The 22,817-nt window shown below is 33.3% G+C and overlaps 1 protein-coding gene across 1 annotated transcript in view; it reads right to left on the bottom strand.

The window, feature by feature from the left end:
* The window catches only part of LOC106108688 (nephrin), a 196,369-nt gene that overhangs the window by 44,322 nt on the left and 129,230 nt on the right, over positions 1-22,817 (bottom strand). The window contains exons 7-8 of the mRNA XM_013289946.1: positions 15,846-15,961; positions 4,672-4,825 (exon numbers count right to left, since the gene is read on the bottom strand). Coding sequence (XP_013145400.1) covers positions 4,672-4,825; positions 15,846-15,961 — 270 coding nt within the window. The remainder of the gene's footprint in view (positions 1-4,671; positions 4,826-15,845; positions 15,962-22,817) is intronic.

Here is a 22,817-nt window from a genome sequence, read left to right as displayed (position 1 = left end):
AACACACTTAGTTCTGAAGTTCTCAATATGCCTTTTGCTTTGCCGTCAAATTGTCAACGAAACTACGTTTTCGCGTTAAGTCGAAAATACACGAGACAGTAAAATTGTGTAGTAACTTGTATGTAAAAAAATGATGTACTCCTCTCGATCTCTTCTTCAACTTACATGCACGTAACGGTCACAAAATCAAACATCATGCTGTTTACTTCCATGCCAGTTACTTGCCTGTGCTAGCATGCGTATTCCCGCCTTTACTTTACGTGGCTGACAGTTGGCATTAGGCCAGTAGCTTAATTATTCTTTGATAATAGAAATTAAAAATCATTTCGTTCAAATCTCCGGGCTTTTTATTTCTCCTTTGTTATAGATATTTTGTCGTTTCATAATTGCGTTTGGATGACTTCCACGGTTATGATAAATGGAATTCGTTGGGTTTTTTGACACAATGTGTTTGATGGTCTTTAAATGGTTTTAAGAAAATATTTTAATACTATTCACATTTGTACTAACTAAAACAGGTAGTATTTTATTAATATAAGGTAGCAAACGAGCTGTCACGGTGTTTCGCCAAAATTGCGAAGTGACCGCTGTCCACAATACTTGTAGATGACAGAAGACAAACAACGTATAAGTAAATTTTTCTTATTTATTAGTAATATTTTATTAAAATAAAAGTAGACGAATCTTAGTAATCCAAAAAACATAACCTCAAAACTTCTTGTAGGAATTATATAGATTTAAAACCACTCAGAGTTACCCAATAAACTTATATTAGATCAATTGGTAGGAAATAGACGTAGCCCACAAATTAGATAATTATATTACATGATAAATGTGTCGCCGAATACTCCGAGTTGGCCCAATTCCAAGCATTGTGTTTTTTACAATATTGACGTTATCTAGAGAAATGGCCTCACAACATATTCATGGCTTACTATATATAATTTTCATTGGCAAAGTTACTTTGGTTTAATTTTGCGATTTCAGAATGCCATTCGGGCTGAATAATGGGCTTCGGACTTTTCAATAGATCGGAAATAATAATTTATTTAATGAGATAATTAATGTTTCAATAAGTCGACATTAAATAATGCCTTTTAAATATATAAAAATTCCATTTCGTTATCTTCCCTAGAATATTATGATAAAATACAATAGGAATTATATACGTATGATATACAAATAGAGGTGATTTTCGGTTTAAAAAAATCTTTTTAACAAAGTAACAATTTACTATTGAAATATGTCTAACTTTATAGTAAAATATGTGGAAGTAAATATTTCACGTTATACACACCCTATACATCACTAGTGATGCGTCGCGTTACTCTTTATCGATAGTCGATATCGACATAACGCGCACGTGACAATAGACCGTTGACATCTTTACGAGCGCTCGCCTAGGGAGATACTTTAATGTGTTGTTTTAATGAAAATATCCCAAATGGTTTTCATCTTCGAAATTTCATTAGTTCGGCTTTTGTTTTATTAATAATTAATAAGTTACTCTACTTTATTAAACAAGAGAATTGATGGAATTCATTATGTAGTTCATACTATAGTAAATTAATATCTTCGACATTACTAAATCACAGAATATCAGAAGATTTCTTTAGTTTTTAATAAATAAGACTTTTTGTATTCAGCTTGATAAAATGTCTCTTGGATTTGTTTTCATCGCATTACGAAGAAAACCTTTTTATAAAAGCATCGATATCTCAGTAGTCCGCGAGAGTAAATGTCTGCGAAAGATTTGTGCCTTTACTTCGTCGGTTTTGGCTGCGAATAAATTTCTATTGGGCATTCTCATTTCCTTTACGAGTAGGGAATGGGGGGCTATTCTGTAATGTAACGGAACGCGGTTGCACATGAAAAGTAATATTTTTCGCCGTTTGTATTATCCATTCATGTATTCCAGAGATTTAAGCTTGGAAATTGCTATGAAAGAATACGTACGGATTTATTCCCGGGCCAGTTGGTTCGTTCTGTTTAAACTGTTATTAATGAGAACTTTACAAAAGGAAATGGGAATGTGAATGAATAAAACATATACGACTTCCCGCAAACACCCCCGGTTTAGGCGTATATAGGTTTTTTTATTTCGAGAATCACAATCTTAAGGGCTAAATAAGGTCCGCTATACTACAATTTATGTATCGTGAACTATTCTATAGAACATGAAACCCAAAGCAAAGCCATTGTTTAAATTTGTCTCACAATATAGGTCCTAAAATATTGCCATGTTTTTAAATTAAATAAACCTACAAAAATTTAGTTTTAATGCAATTTAATTTTCATCATATCTTGCAAAAATATTTATATATCTTCGATAAAAATTATAAAACCAAAATAATTAAAAGTCGATAACAATTAACCAAATACGAGTGATTCACAACACTAAACGTATGACGTCACTCCATCGAGTAAACCACAGTGCAGGCTAGTAATTTGCCAGCGAAATGTGTTACGAATGCTGCACCTTGTGATGTAGTAATTAAGATTAAATTACACACACAGAGTCTTTAAGTACTGCATTGAAATAATTCAAAAGTCCCTTTTAACTCCGCTTTACAAGTTACCAACAGGAAAAGCTTTAATACAAATTGTTGGTCGCATAGTTGGAATTATAAAATGTAGATCAACTTAACTTGTGTAGTGCTGTGAAAAAGTTTTTATCGATGGTTTACAAATCTTTAGCATTTAAATTGGTTCAGAAATTAAATTGAAATTTTATTTTTTTTATGTCATTTTAGACATCATTTTTCACAAAAGTATTATGTACACATTTTACTTTCATAAAATCTATGTCTTCAGAGTAGGAATTTTTTACAGTAGGAAATATTAAAAGATTATTCAATAAATGTGCAAAATAGAGAATATGTAGCTTGTTACATTTTGTCAGAACAGAAGCGCATAATATACACATCGTAGGTCTGATCCCGTAATCCCGAAATCTATTCTGGGAAATGGCTGAGTGACAGCCTGTCACTTGGGAGGGGTAATAGCGTGACAGGTTAAGCCACGCCTTGAGGATCAATCGATAAGCTCCTGAAAGAGACTCAGGTAAGAATTACAAAGGGAGCAAATAATAAAATATTTGGTGAAACTTTTCGACGGAACTGTACTAAAGCAGTGTTGTACCCGGATTGATTATTATCGATAAAATTGCCGAGTTTCAACGAGAAAGGAATTGAATTGTTATTGTTGGGGGCCGATTTGTTCGTATGCGTGAAAGCATTGAATAGAGTAGGGTTTAAACGATATCTTTGTTGAGAGAAAGTTTGCTGTGTCACTTTTAGGGTGAATGGTCTGTATTGATTTTGTTGTCTCAAAGTACCAATAAGGATGAATTTCGTAAATTGATATTATCAAGATTTTAGATTGAATTGAACAAGTTATAAGAATGGAAGCATCAAGGGCTCTTGTTTTGTAATAAAGGAAAACAAAGATCGAGCCGAATTGCTTTCTTAAAGTTTATTTCTGTAAATTTTTGAGCACGTATCAAAGTATCGATAAAACTGGAGATATTACAAGTCTTTGAAGATTTATAAGTGCTGATATTTAAAGATATACCAAAGAGTTGCTTTGCAATATTTTGGGACATTTTGACATAATTTAATTCAAGTTCACTCTAATTGTTTCTTTAAACTAACGTATGAAACTTTTTAATAGCATTTCCATAAGTAGTACATTGCACTATCTTATTGCAAAATTTAATAGAATTTCAAAAATCACAGTTTAAAGAAATAAAGCTACTTTTCTAACATTAATGTTCTAATTTTAATTTCAGATGTAGAATAATTTTACGTGCAACATTTCAGGAACGGAAACATACGGAAACAGACGGTAAAAGAATATCGATATCTTCCCCATCCCTAGTCGGTTGGGTGCAAGGCTCATAAATCAGCCTGCGTCGACGTGCGGCATGTCTTAATACAATTCTAAAGTGAAGTGTTCATTTGTAAACAACATATTTATCGATAGAGTGTGGAGTTTTGGTTATTTCACTCAACATTTTTACAATAAATTCTGTAAGATTTGAGTTCTTACTGCTTTAAAGTGCGTTTTCAGAAGACAAAAATATTTTTTTTTATCGATAAAAACATATCGATTGCGGTGCATCATTAAACTACATAAATCATGGAGACATACGCCCTATCTGTTGCCAGTTTAATACGATCCCCTGAAACGTCTACAGGGGTGGCAGCTATGGGGGAAAAGCCACCCACAGGGGGTGTCGTTTTTTTACAATCTCCGCGTAGGCAAAAAGCCGACATCGCGGACGTGATATTGTTATGTATTTTCTGGAAGTTTTGATAGGATATTGCTTCCTACGGATCCGATGTACTTGAATATTTCTCTTGTCAATTTTCTTATATTAATTTGATCGTTTTATTTGATTGGATCTCGGAATATAATCGAAGATTTTATCTGTTTAATAAACATTTATGCTTTTGATTACGTTCTTTCAAACAAGAATTTTCATTAGAATTTCTTAATAGGTTTTAACTTGTCTTTTGTAGCAAGTCAGATATTACGTAGAAATAGTAAATGTCGAAATAAAATTGAAATATAAAACGATAAGGTCAACTGTTTTCTATTAAAATTGGTTCTAGAAATACCAGTCGCTTTATAGTGCCAGTGAAATTGGCATTTAAGCTACCATCTTACCTATAAGCCATTCGTATCTGCTCTCCGTTCTTGTACCAGATGAGTTGCGCTGGTGGGTTTCCTCCTCGGCTGCGGCAGACCAGCTCCAAGCTCTGACCGCGGCGTACCGTCTCTCCTTCCGCGTAACCCTCGATGTACGGAGCTCCGGGTGGATCTGATGATTAAAGAATGATCTAAGAATTATAACTAAACTAGCAGTAGCCCGCGAGTTCGTCCGTTTGGAATTAAAAAACAAAAGTAAGTAGGCTATGTGTTCTTTCCAGACTATCCTCTCTATCTAGGCTGAATTTCATCATGAACAGTTCAGTAGTAAACTTTAACAAACATCCATCCATCCATCTAGTGCATTCATAATATTAGTAAGATTGACGGAAAATAGATTTATTTGGAAAAGGATAACGCACACAGAAAAGGACAGAAAAATGGCGTAAATTTATACAAAATCTCCATGTGTTTATTTTTAAATTACAACGTGCTGTTAATAAACTAAGGTTATGTAAAGAATAACTATTCTTGTAACTACATTCTCATAAAAGAAAAGAAAGGATGATTTATCAACAATTAACCATCAATTAAAAACACAAGCAAACGCGGATAGGACCAACTTTTTTAAAGACCACCTGGCGTTTTAATTAATTTCTTCCTTGCTCAATTAGCACGGTGACTTGTAAAGCTTTTCTTAATTCCTTTTTCGGTCAATTAATACGAAGGGATTTTTAGGTAATAAACTAACAGAATACCGCCAGACTTATTTCGTATTTTCTGAAAGGAATTAAACAGGTTATAAACTAAAGAGGTTATACCAACTACCAAAGAGAACTGGCCACACATTTTGTGGCGACGTAAGACTAGCAAAAAAAAAATAAAGATGCGTTCGAGCGTTATTTAAAAATAGAATTGAATTTATTTATTTAATAATTGTAATCATAAAAATTTTAAGAAACTATTATTTTCTTACTATACTAGCTTTTGCTCGCGTCTCGGTCCGTGTGGTATTAAAAAAAAAACAAAAGTTAATAGCCTATGTGTTCTTCCAGACTATCTTCTACATCTCTACCAAATTTCATCGAAATTCGTTCAGCCGTTTAGGCTACAAACATCCATCCATCCATCTAAACTTTCGCATTTATAATATTAGTATGAAGTATGTATGATTATCATGTAAGTTTATTCGTAGAAAATGTGAAAATAGATAAGAATTTGTCGGGAAGAAACGTAAAAATCTTATTTTCATCTCTTTGAATATCGCAATCTGTGTGAAAATTGTCGGGCAATTTAAAATATTAAAGGAACTCTCGAATTTTTAAGTATTTGTAGATGTTCCTTTTAACGGTAAAAAGATTAACTTTTGTCTTTTGATGGTTTTTATCTTTATTTTTAAATTTTACTGTAGTGGGAATATTTTTCAACTCTTTTCCGGAAGATTTTTCATTGTTGTACATAGATAAATGGTTTTGTGTTTTAAAGTTTTATTTTAGGCTTTAGCTCGTTTTAATGAATGTTAATGAAATATGAAACAGTTTCTATAGTTTAATACTTACAATAGTTATTGTTACGTATTCCAATTATCTTTATTTTAATCTGTTATTTACTCTATCTATCTATCTTACTAATCTTACTAATATTATAAATGCGAAAGTTTAGATGGATGGATGTTTGTTAGCGTTTGTAGCCTAAACAGCTGAACGGATCTCCATGAAATTTGGCACAGGTTTAGAGCATAGTCTGGAAGAACACATAGGCTACTTTTTATCCCTGGAATAGTTACGGTTCCCGTGGGATTCATTAATTTAGTTTTTTAATGTTTACTCGATCATTCTGCAACGGTTCAACATATCTTATAGAAATTTGGCACAGATATAAAACAAAGTCTGGAGTACACATGGGGTAAGCTTTATCCCCGAGAAATGTCCGGTTCCCGAGGGATACGTAACTTTTTGTAATTTATATAGTTTGTATGTTTTCTAATACCACGCGTACGAAGTCGCGGGCAACAGCTCGTGTGTTATAAAGAGGAAAGATTTTTTGTATGTATTTATATAACTCAAAAACTCAACCGATTTCAAAAATTCTTGCACCATTAAAAAGCTGTGTTACCGGGCGAAGTCGGAAGCAACAGCTAGTACATTATTTAATTATCAAATAAACATTTTTCAATTCTATATTTTGAACAACCGAAGACATTTTTTCTTTATAAAATTTTATGTTAATTCCTAAACAAATATCTTACTTTACATTATTATGTGAAATACATTTAATATGCAAGTCGAAATAAGTTTTCTGTACCATTAAATTAATTAACTTAATTAACGGAATTGCTAAAGAGAGAAGAAAAAACTAACAAAGTCACAAATGTACTCTTCAATAGTTTCTTTTGTTAGCCGTATTCTTACTTCTCCCTTCCTTTGTTTCAGCACATGTCGAGTGTCGTATTAGCACGATCCTTACCACAATACTATTTGGTGTAAATATATTTTAGGCCCTTCATATATCAATAGGGGATATCTATACTTCCATACTATTATAATAAAGCGTAAACACACACTTCTTTGTTGCCTAAGATGTCAGCATTTACAGCATATTTTTGAATAATTCTTTTTTTAATAAAGAGCCCTACACTTGCGTCACGCTTTAGGCTATATATTTTCACGCTATTAAACTTTGGGGGTAAACATTTTGGATAAAAACCCTAATATGGGAAAGAGACCATAAGTTGTTGCCAACATCAAGAAAGCAAAATTGCCATAGTAAGGTTTGGTATTTTGTCATTTGCAATTCAGAATTTGACAAATCAAACTACAAAATAAAGTTTTTATACTTTCATGCGGATGAAGCCACACGGGAACAACTAGTACTATTATAACGAGGAAAGATTTGTATTTTTGTATGTATTGAAATAACTCTAAAACTACCCATCCGAAATCAAAAATTCTTTCACCATTAAAAACCAACGTTATCAGTGAGTGTGTGTGAGTCTGTTTTATTTTTAATTTAACACACCTACACCAAATTTTATCGTGATCCGTTCAGCAGTTTAGGCAACTCTAACAAACATCCATGCATCTAAACTTTCGCATTTATAATATTAGTATGATTCTAATTGTAAATGTAAGGAATGTATGTCAGGATGTACAAAAACATCCCCTCCCCTCCCCCCATTCCCCTCCCCTTCCCCTTCCCCTCCCCTTCCCCTACCATCCCTCTGTTATGTTAATGTAACAAATATAATAAGAGCTTGCCGACTGTAGTGTATGTTCGTAATTAAACGGCCATTGTTCCTCGCCCTGGATGTGTTGAGGGTGCATTTACATAGTCACGTAACAATTGTTTTTTACTGATGTTTGTCTTGAAATTAGTACATTAAGATATGACTTTATAATGAGATACTTGGTTCTCAAAATCGAAACATATGTCTACTTTTTTGTAGCATGAATGAACGTACTAATTAGTACGTTCGTTTGGTTTTTTGTCGAAGAGCTGTTATCTTCGTTTGTTAGAATTATTATTTCCTTTAGTCTAAACTATTAGTGCTTTAGGAGTCTATTCTTAAATATGTAGTTTTTTTTATTTTTTAAATGACTAAAGCATTTAACCTAAGTAGTATTATAAATGCGAAATTTTAGAGGGATGAACGGATTTCGATGAAATTTGGCATAAATTCGAAGGATACATTATATCCTACATTTTTTTAATTCCACACGGACAGTCGCGGGCGAAAGCTAGTTTTTTATATTTATGTGTTAATACTCATGTGTAAAGGGGCCAGCTGAAAACCAGCGCAGTAACGGTCTGCGCCGTCCCTGCATTAGCTGAGCTTGCCACCTTTTGCCACATTTCTCTCTTTTTTTATATTAGCTCTAAGGTTTTGTGTATATAATGTTTATATATTTATTTTTTGTCTCAATAAAAATTCTACTTATTTATTTTAACCAAGTCTAAGTACAAGACACACATGTCGCAACGCCATGTGTAATTCTTTAAGAAACTTTGTATTGTGTTACAGTTCGGTGTGATACACAGTCAAGTACTTACAGCGCCCTCTTGCGAAGTTTGATACGTTATTGTTTGGCCGCGACCGACTTTTGTTACAATTAAAGATTCACGCGCGGTCTTTGCAGACTCCTTTGTCTTGAGTGTCTCTGGTAGGGGGAGGTCTTTATCGATTGAAAGCATTCATTGTGCGAAAATCAAATATATAAGTTAGTTTTTTAGATTTTTTTTATATCATAAGGTGCCAAAAGCCACCTGAATCCGCCAACGGCGAAGCAACCGCTGCCCATAGACATTCGTAATTGCGGATGCGTTGCCTACCCTTAGTCGAGAATATTTCCCCTTCCTATGCGTCTCCTCCAGCTTCAAATTCACGTTCCCTACCAATCCTTTTCTTATAAGAAAGAGGGAGGTAAAGAAAAGGGACTGAAGTTGGACTTCCAGCACCACACTTATCAGACGAAACGAGAACTTCCACTGTTTTCTGTGTGGTCGTGCTAACCCTACAGTGCCAAGATGTTTAAGCAAATATACATAGAAATAATAAGAAAACGGGTATGAATTAAGATTGTAACGTTTTTTTTTAATTTTGTTTTGCCATAGTTTTAAAATATACTATGAATTTTCGCACATGTTTCTTCAGGTTAGCTGATTCTAATGCATGCAGAGGTCCTTGAATTAATGCTCGCCTGTTCGTATGCAAATCTAGAGGATCCTGCGCTCAGGGAAAACATCTCAAGGATGACGTCACAAGAACCTTACACTAGGTGTCCATGTTCAGTCGGGGAATTTAATTGCCTACCCATTTAGAATCCCATATTGTAGTCACCAGAGATGTTTAGCAGTTATGTATTTTAGTGCCAAATTCTGCAATTTCCCTATATCACAAAGTAATTTTTGGTAAAAATTGTTAACCATTAAAGTGATTATAAATACTGGAATATGATGTAAGAATCGTGAAAAGCTTTTTGTAAATTAATTCGCTGTCAAAGAGTAGGCACAGTTACAGACATACAAAGCGAAATTAAATAAAAAATTCGTTCGTGGAAACCTCCGAAAAACCCTTCAAATTAGCTTCGCAAAAATTTTCTTTTATTGTACAAAGCAATAATTTTTTTCTCTCTAATTATATAAACGGATATTATATTAATGCTCGTTACTAGAGGCTATTTTCGTTCATGCTATCTCCCTCGCACTCATGCAAAGTGTCTTTAGAAGTGTATACATTTTTGTTTAAAATTTCGCAGAATTTCTAAAACCGATAGTGTTGTCGGGTGCATATATCATAAAGTGTCGATAGATTTTGCCATTCGCTCTTTTATCACGACTTTTGGCACTGAAATATATTCACTTGAAGTACAAAGTAATATTTTCAAACGAGATTGCTTTCTTTAGAAAATATTCCTCCATTGTTATAATTTTATTGTATGTTTGACCGATTTTAATTTAGCATTTGATTTAAAATATCGACAATCATACTAATATTATTGTGAAAGTTTAGATGGATGCATGGATGTTTGTAAGTTTGTAGCCTAAACTTATTTCGATTAAAATTGGCATAAATATAGAGGATAGTCTGGAAGAACACATAGGCTACTCGCTTTTTTTTTTTTTTAATTCCACGCGGACGGAATCGCAACGAAAGCTAGTATAAAATAATTATCTTCCTGTTTTTATTCCGCCCACGTATCAATGCACTAGATTTTCACTTTCTAAATTCTATTTCCTGTCCTCTCAGTGGTCAGGTTCATATTAACTTTTACTTAATCCATCTCTTCCTAAGAATCCCTCTATCGATAGATATCGACAACATAATTGGCTAGAAATACTATCACTGAAAATTTAATCCAGTTTTTCTATTATGTTTATATTATAATAGTCAATAGTATTGCTTGTAGGTTAAGTGTTAAAATTCACAGTTGATAGACATTGAATTCGAGTACGGCCATTTGCATACCGCTTGCATATGCATGTATAAGTCAACAAAAAGTCGTTGACCTTTATCGACGTTGTTAAATACCAATACGGTTACAAAATACAACAAATATAGTCATTATATTAAGACTACTTCTTATAAAAAAAACCCTTTAACATTCTTTATAAATAATACAATCAAGCCATAAGCTACAAGATGCATCTTACTAATATTATAAATACGAAAGTTTAGATGGATGGATGTTAGAGTTTGTAGCCTAAATGGCTGAACAGATCTAGATGAAATTTGGCATAGACGTAAATATTGTTTTTAATATTACCCAGACGGAGTCGCGGGAGTAAGCTAGTTAAAAATAATGTTATATACTAATCTATCAAATTTTTTTACATGTCAATGTTGACATCGTGAAGACAGGAAAAATAATATCGATATCGATATTGTGATGTCACATCACTACCGTGTAAACTGAGTATAGGGGTAAAGAAAACAGCGCGTAATTATACAGGCTGATGGAATTTGGCGCCCACCCCGGCGGCTGTGCCGTAAATTAACGTTAATATTAATAATGCACGTACCACGTATGTTGACAACGTGTTGTGGAGTTAGTGGATAGCTTTATGTATGATGGCAAAATCAAGTTACAACTTGAATACAATTTAATTTGTTGTTTAAAAGTATCTTCATAGTCTTATGATTTAGACGCTAAGAGACAATTTTTCTATCAGAGAATAGATACTTTGTCGTTTCTGAATTAAAAAATCAAATTGTACATCTTACTACGTCTCACAGATATGTATATAATAAAACGTGTCGTAAGTGTAGGGCTTTTTATTAAAGAAAGAATTATTCAAAAATATGCTGTGATTGCTGACATCCTACGCCACAAAGTAGTGTGTTTACGCTTTATCATATTAGTATAGACAGTAAATTCCCCTACAGTCCACTATATTATAAAACGACATTCCTAACATTGCAACATGAAAGGCATTAGTTTAGTTTCGGAATATCAAACAGTCCGTACGCGTTCGATGCAATTAATAATTCATTTTAGCAAGAGCTTTGAGAGTGTATACTTAGTTGCAACGAAACTGCAGCTTTCAATTGGAAAGTTTGCTTTGACCGTCAGTGGTGCATTTATTTTGTTAACATCGCGCTTTTAATCTCTAACTGGATGAACTGAATTTCAATTATAAACTGTTTTTCCAAGCAATTCAATACATATGCATACTCTATTCAATATTAGCAGCCCCTACTTTTTTATAATAGCAATTTAAAATTATCTACCCATCTTATATGAAAAGTAACCACAGCTATTATTAATTAATTATTAAACAGAATAACTACACAAAAGATAAGTATCTTAACATGTTTAATTCAAAGAAAATATACGACACGTCCTTCAAGCACGAGAGGTAACGCAAGAATGACAATTTCTCCCTCCACGTGCCTAGTGTGGGTAGTCGGTTAAAAATCATGTCAATATTATAAATGCGAAATTTGAGCTGAAAGTTTATTACTGTGTATCTGTAAAACGATTCAAATGATCTCGATGTGTCGCACAGATGTATAATCTGGAAGTAGTTATAGGCATTTTTTTTTTGTGGCGGACGAAGTCGTTGGCAAAAGTATATCAATATTTTCAAACACTGAATCTATACTATTATAATAAAGCTTAAACACACACTTCTTTGTTGCCTAAGATGTCAGCAATTACAGCATATTTTTGAATATCTTTTCTCATAAAAATCCATACACTTACGTCACGCTTTAGACTATATATTTTCACGCCATTAAACTTAGGGGGTAAATATATTGGATAAAAATCCTAATGTGGGAAAGAGACCATTAGTGGTTGCCAACATCAAGGAAGCAAGTTTGTCATCATGTCATGTCATTTTGACATTTGCAATTGACAATTTGACAAATGTTAACAATGAAATAAAAATTCACAATTTTATGCGGATGAAGTCGCACGGGAACAGCTAGTGTTACAATAAAATTAAGAATAGGGGGATCAATTCTGTCCGAATATAAAGTATACAGCGCAATTAAATTGCCAGCTATCGAATAGCGATAAAGTCAATAGGCGGGGGTCCGGACAAACATTGGCGCTGGTAGCGTTTAAATGGAAAATTAATAATTCATGGTCTCTAGCGAGTCGCGTTTGAGAGACGCGTAATGAACTTCGGACCTGACCGAGGGAGATTTTTGTAAGTATTTTTTTTTTGCTATTTTATATGGATGTGATTAAAGGATGTCGTTATTGATTTAATATATACATTTATAGTTTTGTTTTAAGCACGTTACAGACGTTCACTTAAAACCTTCAGAAATAGGCGTGTGTAGCTGGCTTTACTTTATTCTTTGATACGTAAGATCAAGTTACAAGCTTGTTCGTTTGTTTTTCAAATTACAATTTTTTTACTGCATGTCACGATATTCGTCTGTTTAAAAGTCATAAAAAAACAAAAGCTGTATTCTCTATTTTCTGTTAACTAGGTCTGAAACGCGTGATGGTTTTAAATACGATTTCATTCATAACAAAAGCAAATAATCAATCAAACGCAGGATGGCTCTCATGTCGCCTCTGCAGCGCTGCAGCGATGACAGCCGCTGTATTGCTATAAACGCCACGATACAAGATTTAACTATCAGTTGTAGAGATCGCTTGAAGCTGTGTTTACTGCTGGATCATACGATTCAAAACAGGAAAATTCATATTTCTGATGACTTGAATTGAATTGAATTACTCAAAAACTACTAGACCGATTTAAAAAATTCTTTCACCATTAGAAAGCTACATTACAGTAGTAACATAGGGTATATTTTATACGCGGGCAAAGTCGCAAGCAACAGCTAGTTAATAATATTAGTGAGGAGTAAGATGTTAAGTATCTCTAAAACGGTTCAGCAGATCTTCATGAAAGAAACATGGACTAGAAGAACTGCCTAGGTGTTTTTTTTTTAATTCCGCGTCGTCGATGTCACAGGCAAAAGCTTGTCGTATACCAATGTCAATCAATTAGTGTAACAATATAACAAGATGTCTCCCGCCATGTTGTTATTTTTGGGAGTGCTTTCTAACTGGGTCGCCCCACGCTGTGTTCTACACGAGACGTACGTGTTATGCTATATTTATTTTATGTACCCTGAAATAAATTAATTTCCATACATGCAGTTCTTTTCAATTCAAATTAGGAACTTTCTTCGTTTGAGTATACAGATTTATAAAATAAACTAGATTTCGTCCGACTGCTTCCAAAAGTATCCTATGTGTTCTTCCAGACTATCCTCTAAATCCATGACAAAATTTATCGAGATTCGTTAAACAGTTTAGGCGGCAAATTCTTAAAAACATCCATCTAAACTATCGCATTCATATTATGTTTGTTTTGGTATAATAGTTTTTTTTTAAATAGTGTTTGAGTTAAACTAGACAAAACAGAATAATTATTTTAATAGTATGGAATGTTATCGGTTTAGTGAGTTTTGAGACATTATTAATAAATACAGTCTGATTAAAGTAATATTCTTTATTGTGATGTCAGAATTAATAATCACTATTAATTTAAGGGTTGTCACACTTCAAAAATTAATTGGTCCAATTTGCATTCCGCGTTGAATAAATTGCACGAATTTGCGCAAACGTTTCGACGTCAGAAATTGCAGCGTGCAAACCCTGGCAGAAATTTGTCCGCATTGGGTACGTTCTTATTGACAATATAATTTGTTCTAAGATAAGTTATCTCAATTTTAAGCAATTTGTATTATTAACATATCTTAGTAAAATAATTATCTTCATAAATGAGAAAGTTTAGATTGACGTATGTTAGTTTCTAACCTAAACTGCTGAACGGATCTCGATGATACTTCTAATAGATGTAGGGGATAGTCTGGAAGAACATTTAGGCTACTTACTTTTTTTAATTCTACGCGGACAGAGTTTGGGCGGAAGCTAGCTAGCGTGCTATAAAATGTAGTGTGCCAACCCTACTCTAATTACATTTTTAATACTCAAAAGCGGAATATTAAAATGAAAAAAGCTAGCTTAGACATAATTTTCATGAAGGAACTTTAGAAGCAGATTATAGTGTAACTGTACACTTAGTCGTCCGTCCGTTGCAGGAAAATTGCTGGAGGGTAGTTAATTAATAAAATTAGTCGCATAGTGCAAGCACTTATTGAGTTTTAGCGATATAAATGGAGAAATTTTGTACAATTTCTGTACATTGGTAGTCTTTAGTTATGTAATACTAGAAATTATAATTTATTGTTTGCATTTGTCAAATTCTCAATTGCAAATGCCAAAATATCAATTACCTTACTGTGGCAATCTTGCTCCCTTGATGTTGGCAGCAACTTATGGTCTCTTTCCCACATTAGGGTTTTTATCCAAAATGTTTAATGGCCTTAATATCTATAGCCTAAAGCTTGAATTAGGGCTTTTTATTAAAAGAAGAATTATTAAAAAATATGTTGTAATTCCTGACATCTTAGGCAATAAAGAAGTGTGTGTTTACGCTTTATTATAATAGTATAGAAATATAAAATGAGAATAGACAGACAAGGAATTCTTACAGCGGAATGATAGCAAGAAATTCAACTATTTTTATAACATAAGGTGGCAAACGAGCAAGCGGCCACCTCAATACGCCGAAATTGCGAAGCCACCACTGCATAGACATCCGCAATTGCAGATGCGTTATCTATCTTAATTCGACGAAAGACACGCACATAAACAGGATATTTCTCCTACCAATGCATCTCATCTGCCGTCAAATCCACTTACAACAAAGAGGTAGAAAGATTGGCCCTGACACGTCTAGTCTCGTAGGGCTTTTGATTAAAGCAATAATTATTTAAAAATGTACTATGAATGCTGACATCCTACGCCACGAAGTAGTGTGTTTACGCTTTATTATATTAAGTACTAGCTTTTGTTCGTGTGGAATTAAAAAAACAAAAGAAAGTTTATGTGTTCTTCCAGACTGTCCTCTACATCTAAGCAAAATTTCTTTGATATCCGTTCAGTAGTTTAGGTACAAATTCTAACAAACATCCATCCATCTAAACTTTCGCATTTACAACATTAGTAACATAGATTAATATATCTACAATCAAATCTGCTGATAATCATGTCTAGAATTTTGTTGGGGCTGTCTCGCACCCTGCGCACCAACGACGGGCATTATTATGGATGCCTGTTACCCTTAGTGGTAGGGATTAAGGAGTAATTTTGTTTACTTACATAGTACACTTAGTTGCACAGTACTTCGCATAGGGACATCTCTCTGCAATGCCTCGTGTCTTGCTTCGCAAGTGAAATCTGCGTAATCGTCGTCCGCCGTCGCCTTGAAATGGACCCTGTCAACATAGAAATTAGGTTGAGTTCGTAAAGCGGCCACTTGACACGGTCAATGTGCTGACTTAAGTGTTCGTATCGATTTTATCTGGAATTTATCTTTTTATATGTTATTTTTAGATTATAAAGACAGAAAATAAATTGTTATATGATCTTTGATAACTTTTTATTATCTTAATATTACTAGCTTTTACCCGCGACACCATCCGGGTGGAATTAAAAAAAAGAAAAGTAAGTTGCCTATGTGTTCTTGTAGATTATCCTCTACATCTATGCTAAATTTCATCGAGATCCGTTCAGCAGTTTAGGCTACAAAATCTAACAAGCATCCATCCATCTAAACTTTCGCATTTATAATATTCGTAAGAAGTACGTTAGTATGAAGCATAATATGACCGTAATTATTCCCAGACATTGACCAGTTACAACCGAGCACTTGAATTCCATTTCTAATTAGATTACAAGAGAACTCAAATTTCCATATTAGATAAAAGCTGTCTTGTCGATGTCTCGGGAGCTAGAGAACGCTATGGAAAATTTCTATATTAGATAATTGTCTACATTTCAGGCCATTAGGGGAACGAACAGAATTCTCTGTGGAAAATTTCGCTTTGAATGCATTCCTAGAACTAGTGAGGTGCTGCAAAATATCGATAGTTTTAATAATATCGATATCAACACATCTTGTTTACTATTTATGATAAAAAATCATATCTATGTTTTATTCGAAATATATCGCCATTCTTGTCACTATTTTTAAAAAAAGAGACTCGACACAAATCTTATTAATATTATAAATGCAAAAGTTTAGATAGATGGGCGTTTGTTAGAGTTTGTAGCCTAAACGGCTGAACGGATCTCGATGAAATTTGGCATAGACGTAGAGGGTACTCCAGAACAACACATAGGCTACTCCCTTTTGTTTTTTAAATCCACGACAACATAATCGCGGGCGAAAGCAAGTATGTTCTGAAATTAATAGTGTCACTTCCATTCTTTCTATTTCCTTGTAGATTTTTATAGTCAGAGAGCTAAAGTGAAAAATTAATTGCCTTATTTTCCCTTTAATGACCCCAGCAGCCTTATTTAATTCGGAACACAAGCCGACTTTTAATCCCCCCCTTTGTCACAAGCCTTAATCCTGCTAAATCTTTAATAATATCCCATTTATTCCCCCGGATACAGTCGGGAACGAAATAGGGATTCAGTTATCATATATTTTTATATTTCGTCTCTGTTTTTTAACGAGAGTAAAAGAGATGACTATATTTTTGTGTGTTTCGTATTATTTGGATTTTTGGTGTTCTTTGTAATCAGGTGTTGTGATTATTTTTATGGTTTTAATATTGTAGGTTTTATGATTTCGTTTTTTAGGTTTTGTTGTAATTTTCTTTTGAAAATTGTTTATTATTATTTTTAGGATGGGAAGAATTAATCATTATTTTATTAGAGTGGGCGTGCACCTTTGACTGAACTATCGCACAACTATGCGATTATCGATTGTTTTGCAGCTTCCAACTTTTTAGTTGCTCATAGGAATCAAAGCGAGACTAAACAGTTGTGCGATATATAACTTAGTATAATTTGATACAAGTCTTGGATTTAATTACAAAAAGTCGCTATCAATTAATTTCATAAACGTAAATCTGAAATTTTAAAGCCACTTCACGTGAAGCTTCGTGTTCAAAACGTTCCGAACATTTTCTGTATGACATTCGAAATGACATATTACACTTTAATGCGAACTCAAAATGGGTGAAACGTTTTATATGAAATTTTTATTCTCAAGTATTTAATAATTTTAATGTAACATATTTTATGAAATACGAAGATAAGTACTTTTATCCATTCTTTAGTTAAAATCTGTGCTCTGTTTTTATCTTTTTTAATACGATTTTAAAATTAATTTTTAAATTAATGCATGCAAGTTGAGGCAATTCGATGTGTTGAGGGCCATATGATTTTAGTACCAAATCCTACACAATCCTTACTCCCCTTCAGAATCCAGGTTTATTCGGAAGATTTACAACACCAAAAATGGCATAGAAATTACATCATACTAATATTATAAATGGGATAGTTTAGATGTTTGTTAGAGTTTGTAGCCTAAACTGCTGAACAGATCTCGATAAAATTTGGCATAGATGTAGAGAGTCTGGAAGAACATATAAACAACTAATTTTTTAATTGCAATTGAACAGAGTCGCTGTTATTTTTGGCATTACAGGGGGCGTTATTAAGCTAACATTTGGTTTGAATTTTGATGAGTCAGACAATTCTCAGTTGTAATACTTTTCTATCTATACTTATACAATAAAGAGGAAAGATTTGTATTTTTGTGTGTATTGAAATAACTCAAAGACTACGGGGCCGATTTAAAAAATTCTTTCACCATTAAAAAGCTACGTTATCTGCGAGTAACATAGGCTGTATTATTTAATACTTTAATTTACGCGGGCGAAGTTACGGGCAACTTGTATTAGCTAATATTATCTTTTGTCAGCGACATAATCTTGACATACATGCAATCTGTCGTGAGTCCTAATTCATATTATTCCATTTGTTTACTCCATTTCTATTCTTAGTACATTTGTAAGGTTTCTGCAAGACATACAATAACTGAATTATGAGATTTTGCCTGCCTTCGCACATTAAGAAACTCAAAGTTGCCTGTTTATGTGGTCAGTGGAAAATAAAACCTCTTTGGCTGACAAGTGTGAATACAGCCAAAGAGGTACTGGCCACTGAGACATTGCATGGTTTATTAAAGAAAAGATGGGAAAAAAAAGAGAAGGACAGAAACAAGTACAAGATGTGACATTAAGAAAATAAGAACGGAAAAAGTTGAGCTCTTAAAATAATTTGTATAAAAAGTATTAATAAAGAAATCAAAAAAACAACAAGGGACTAGTTATTTTTTATCAACTTCTACAGACTCTTGGTCCGTACTCTTTTTTGCACAGTCATTTTTTTTTGTTTTTTTTTTTTGATGGGACTAGTTAACATTTATTCACTGCGTTCTACATATGTGTTTAATCTTTGTGATCTGTTAAGCTGTTTTAGTGAAACGGAACAAACATCCATCCATCAAAACTTTTGCATTTATAAAATAAGTAATAGTAATATTTAAGATATATATGTTTAGAAGTAGAGATCTCACTTCTCATATGGATGGATGTTTGTTAGAGTTTGTAGCCTAAACTGCTAAACGGATCACGATGAAATTTAGTATAGATGTATATAGTCTGAAAGAAAACATAGGCTAGTTATCTTTTTTTAAATCCAAGTAGATGGAGTAAGCAAGTAAGTACATATATAAATTTTGTACATTTAAAGAAAACCCATTCTAACTAAGTCACCGTTATCTGAGTAGTTAAGAATGAATTTTACATTACTTTCCCAACGCTTTTGGTTGGAACGTAGAAATTTATAAATTATTCCAGACTCCATTGTAAGGGAGAGAATTTATATTCGTAGAGCAAAATAAAATGTTTGTTTTTTCAAGTTGTCGCATTTTCCATTTGGGTACGAAATTAATTTGCAAATTAGAAAGGCATTAAATAATGCTTTTTAATCCTTTGGAGGTTTTTTATTGCCTTTTTAACGGATATGTTTTATTAATGAGTTTTTGTTGTCAATGTGTTTCTTTGAAACTAGTTACTCAGTACTCGAAAAAATACTTGTCTATTGCAACGTCTGGCTATATTAGTTGTTTAGGAAAATGACTCGTATGCCGATATAAAATATTAAGAATAAGAATATGTCTATTGCACTCAAAGGTTAATTCCATCAATCAGTGTTGCCTTGACGAGTTAACTAGGACCCCTTTTTTTAAGAAGAAGGACTTCCCTTACAAAGTGATTCAATTTTGGTGATTGTTATATCAGTTTTTTTAATAAAGTAAGGGTAGATAATATAATATATTTGAAAGAGTATTTTGGCGTCTAAAAACCATCGATAATGTTCGATTTATCTTACTAAACGTAGAACAAACTTATCTCAACAGTTTGACTACCTTCTATAGGGTATTTGTTTAATAGGAGGAGGTATAATCCGCTGGAGGGAAATATCGAAACGGATTTAGAGATTCGCTAATGACGCGAGCTCCAACTCGATTGAACTAGCGCAATCCAGTTAAAACCGGTTTGATCCGGCGAGATATTGGAATTTATACGGAATTATGCTCGATTTTGTATTGAGGAGCATATCTTTGGAGAGTTATATATATAAATATGTTTCTAGTATACTTTTTCAAGAGCGTCAGTGGCTCAGTGGTTTAAGCACTTGACTTGTAATGTACAGGTCTTGGGTTCGAATCCCTGCCATGTACCAATTTGATTTTCGAATTTTCATACGTACATAATTTACCCGACGTTCTTACGGTGAAGGAAAACATCGTGATGCAACCTGCACATGTCGGCGAAGAAATTCAAAGATATGTGTGAAGTCAACCAACCCGCAGTGGGCCAGCGTGGTTGACTATGGCCAATCACCCCTGATTAGGGTAGATTCCGAGCCCCTCGGTGGGGACGTATAGTGAGCTGGTGATGATGATGATACTTTTTTAAGCATTTTGAAATATTACAAACGGTAAAAAGTTTAATTGAGTTTAGAATGCGATTATTTTGTATTTTACGAAATAAACAAAAAACCCTAATTATTGCAAAATTATTTTAAAATCTAGACTTATTGTCTCAATGATATATAGTCAAGTTAATAATTATCCGAGAAAATATTTCTCATGGCGCCTTCGAGTGTTTTTCTTGGCGAGAAAACGTTTTGGCAAGAAGTGGGTACCTTTGGAAACAATATACGACAATATTGCCTTTTCGAGTATATACTTGAGGATATTATTATGTCCTTACGATTTGTTAAGTTTATTTCAACACTAAATATCAAACAAAAGACAGATATAATAATCAAAATATATATTCATTTATCAATGGTATTCGTCAAAATAGCGAAATTACCGCTTCGCGACAAGCATTTGCAGTTGCGTTGTCTACCTTTTTTTACAAGGGACGCTTAGAAAGAGGATATGCGTCTCATTCTCCGTCAAATCCACTTTCCTTTCCCATCCATTCCTTGTACGAAAAGTGTTCAAATTAACATCCCATCAACCAATAAAATACTATTCACAAGGTAATTTATCGTTACTAAACTGTAAAAGCCACGACCTTATAACTTAGGTAACTTCGTACTAAATCTAACTTAACAAATAAGTCTCAATTTCTTTCTAAATTCAGACAGAGAATATAAAATAAAATAAGCCGACTCGCTAAATAAATAAAACGAAGCCTTCTGTTTGTTGCTCGCATGAATTTGGAACTTTCCGCAAACTTCTGTATTGTGTTGTATTTAAACGTTGATATAAAATGAATGGATGTGACTTGAACTGTATTTATGGTAAATCGTCGTTCAGAAATATAGTTCTACTAGCTTTAATCCGTGACTCCGTCCGCGCGGAATAATAAAAACAAAAGCAAGTAGCCTATGTGTTCTTCCAGACTATCCTCTACATCTATGCCAAATTTCATCGAGATCCCGTCAGCCGTTTAGGCTACAAATTCTAACAAACATCCATCCATCTAAGCTTTCGCATTTATAATAATAATAAGTAAGATAGCTTGTTTAATAAAATAGTTTTTTATATTGTTATAAAGACCTTTAATTACATTATTTGAACTGTATGGTTTGATTTGCTTGGCAGACTTTTAGATGTAATAAATTGCAACGAAAGCAAATACTAGATATGTTAAAATTATAAAAGAAAAATGATTATTTGTAACTATTTTAATGAAAACTAAAGATATTCAATAGTATTTTTAAATTACTATTATTAATAATAATTGCTTCTACGATAACCTATGTATTTTCTAATGTTTCTGAAGTTAAAGATTTTATTGTTGAAATGACACATCCAGTTTACATAAATCAATGTACTTTACACGTTCTCGCGTCAAGCTGTGACATTTTGCAAAAAGTAATTTATATTTTGTCTGAACTCAACAACGATTGTAACAAAACGATGTAGGTAAACGAAATGTAACTGGCAATGTGCAAACTTTTCTCATATTTAAACTTGTATTAAGACATATGGTTTATTTAAAGGGTTATACATCATCATCATCATCATCATCATCACCATCACTACCACCACCACCACCATCATCATCATCACCACCACCATCATCATCACCATCATCCCTACATTATCCTACTCCTGTAGGTTCGGCGCACCTAACACTATCATTCCTCATTTCAGTCATCACTCCCTTCTTGATCACCTCACCTTCCACACAACAATATAATTTGTATCTTTATTTACTGGATTAAGAAATTCGCCATCTCAATTCGCCGAGATAGCGAATCAAATGCAGCCCATAGACATCTGTAATTGCAGAGACGTAATAAACTTACTTGACTGAGCGTAATAAAGCATATAATAAGGATATTTCCCCTTTTATGCGTCTCCTCTATTGTCAATACACTCCCTTTCCACATTTTCCTTACGAGGAAGGGAAAGGACTTTTCTTTCCGTAGTAATTCTATGCTGTGCTTTCTGTTTTTTTTTGTTGTTATAATTTTTATATCACATTTAAGTGCGAATATAAAAATAAGAAATTAATCCGACCAAAACATTTTCCTTTTAACAATAAAAGGGTATTTGTGTACGGAATTATAGAATATTCTGTTAGCAGCGAACCCATTTCATTCCGAGACGTAGACAGACCCTTTCGCCTCTTTAATATCCTGAACAAATCTTCGGTAGAACTTGCCCACATTAAAAATGCATATACCTCCTACCTCTCCTCCTTACTTTTACAGTCCAGGACGTTTATTTCCAACCCATTTGAT

Source organism: Papilio polytes, unplaced genomic scaffold, assembly GCF_000836215.1.
Source record: "Papilio polytes unplaced genomic scaffold, Ppol_1.0 DF821400.1, whole genome shotgun sequence".
In the NCBI taxonomy this organism is placed as follows: Eukaryota; Metazoa; Arthropoda; class Insecta; order Lepidoptera; family Papilionidae; genus Papilio; species Papilio polytes.
The sequence above is the reverse complement of the archived record's forward strand: the minus strand, read 5'-3'. Positions and strand labels throughout refer to the sequence as shown.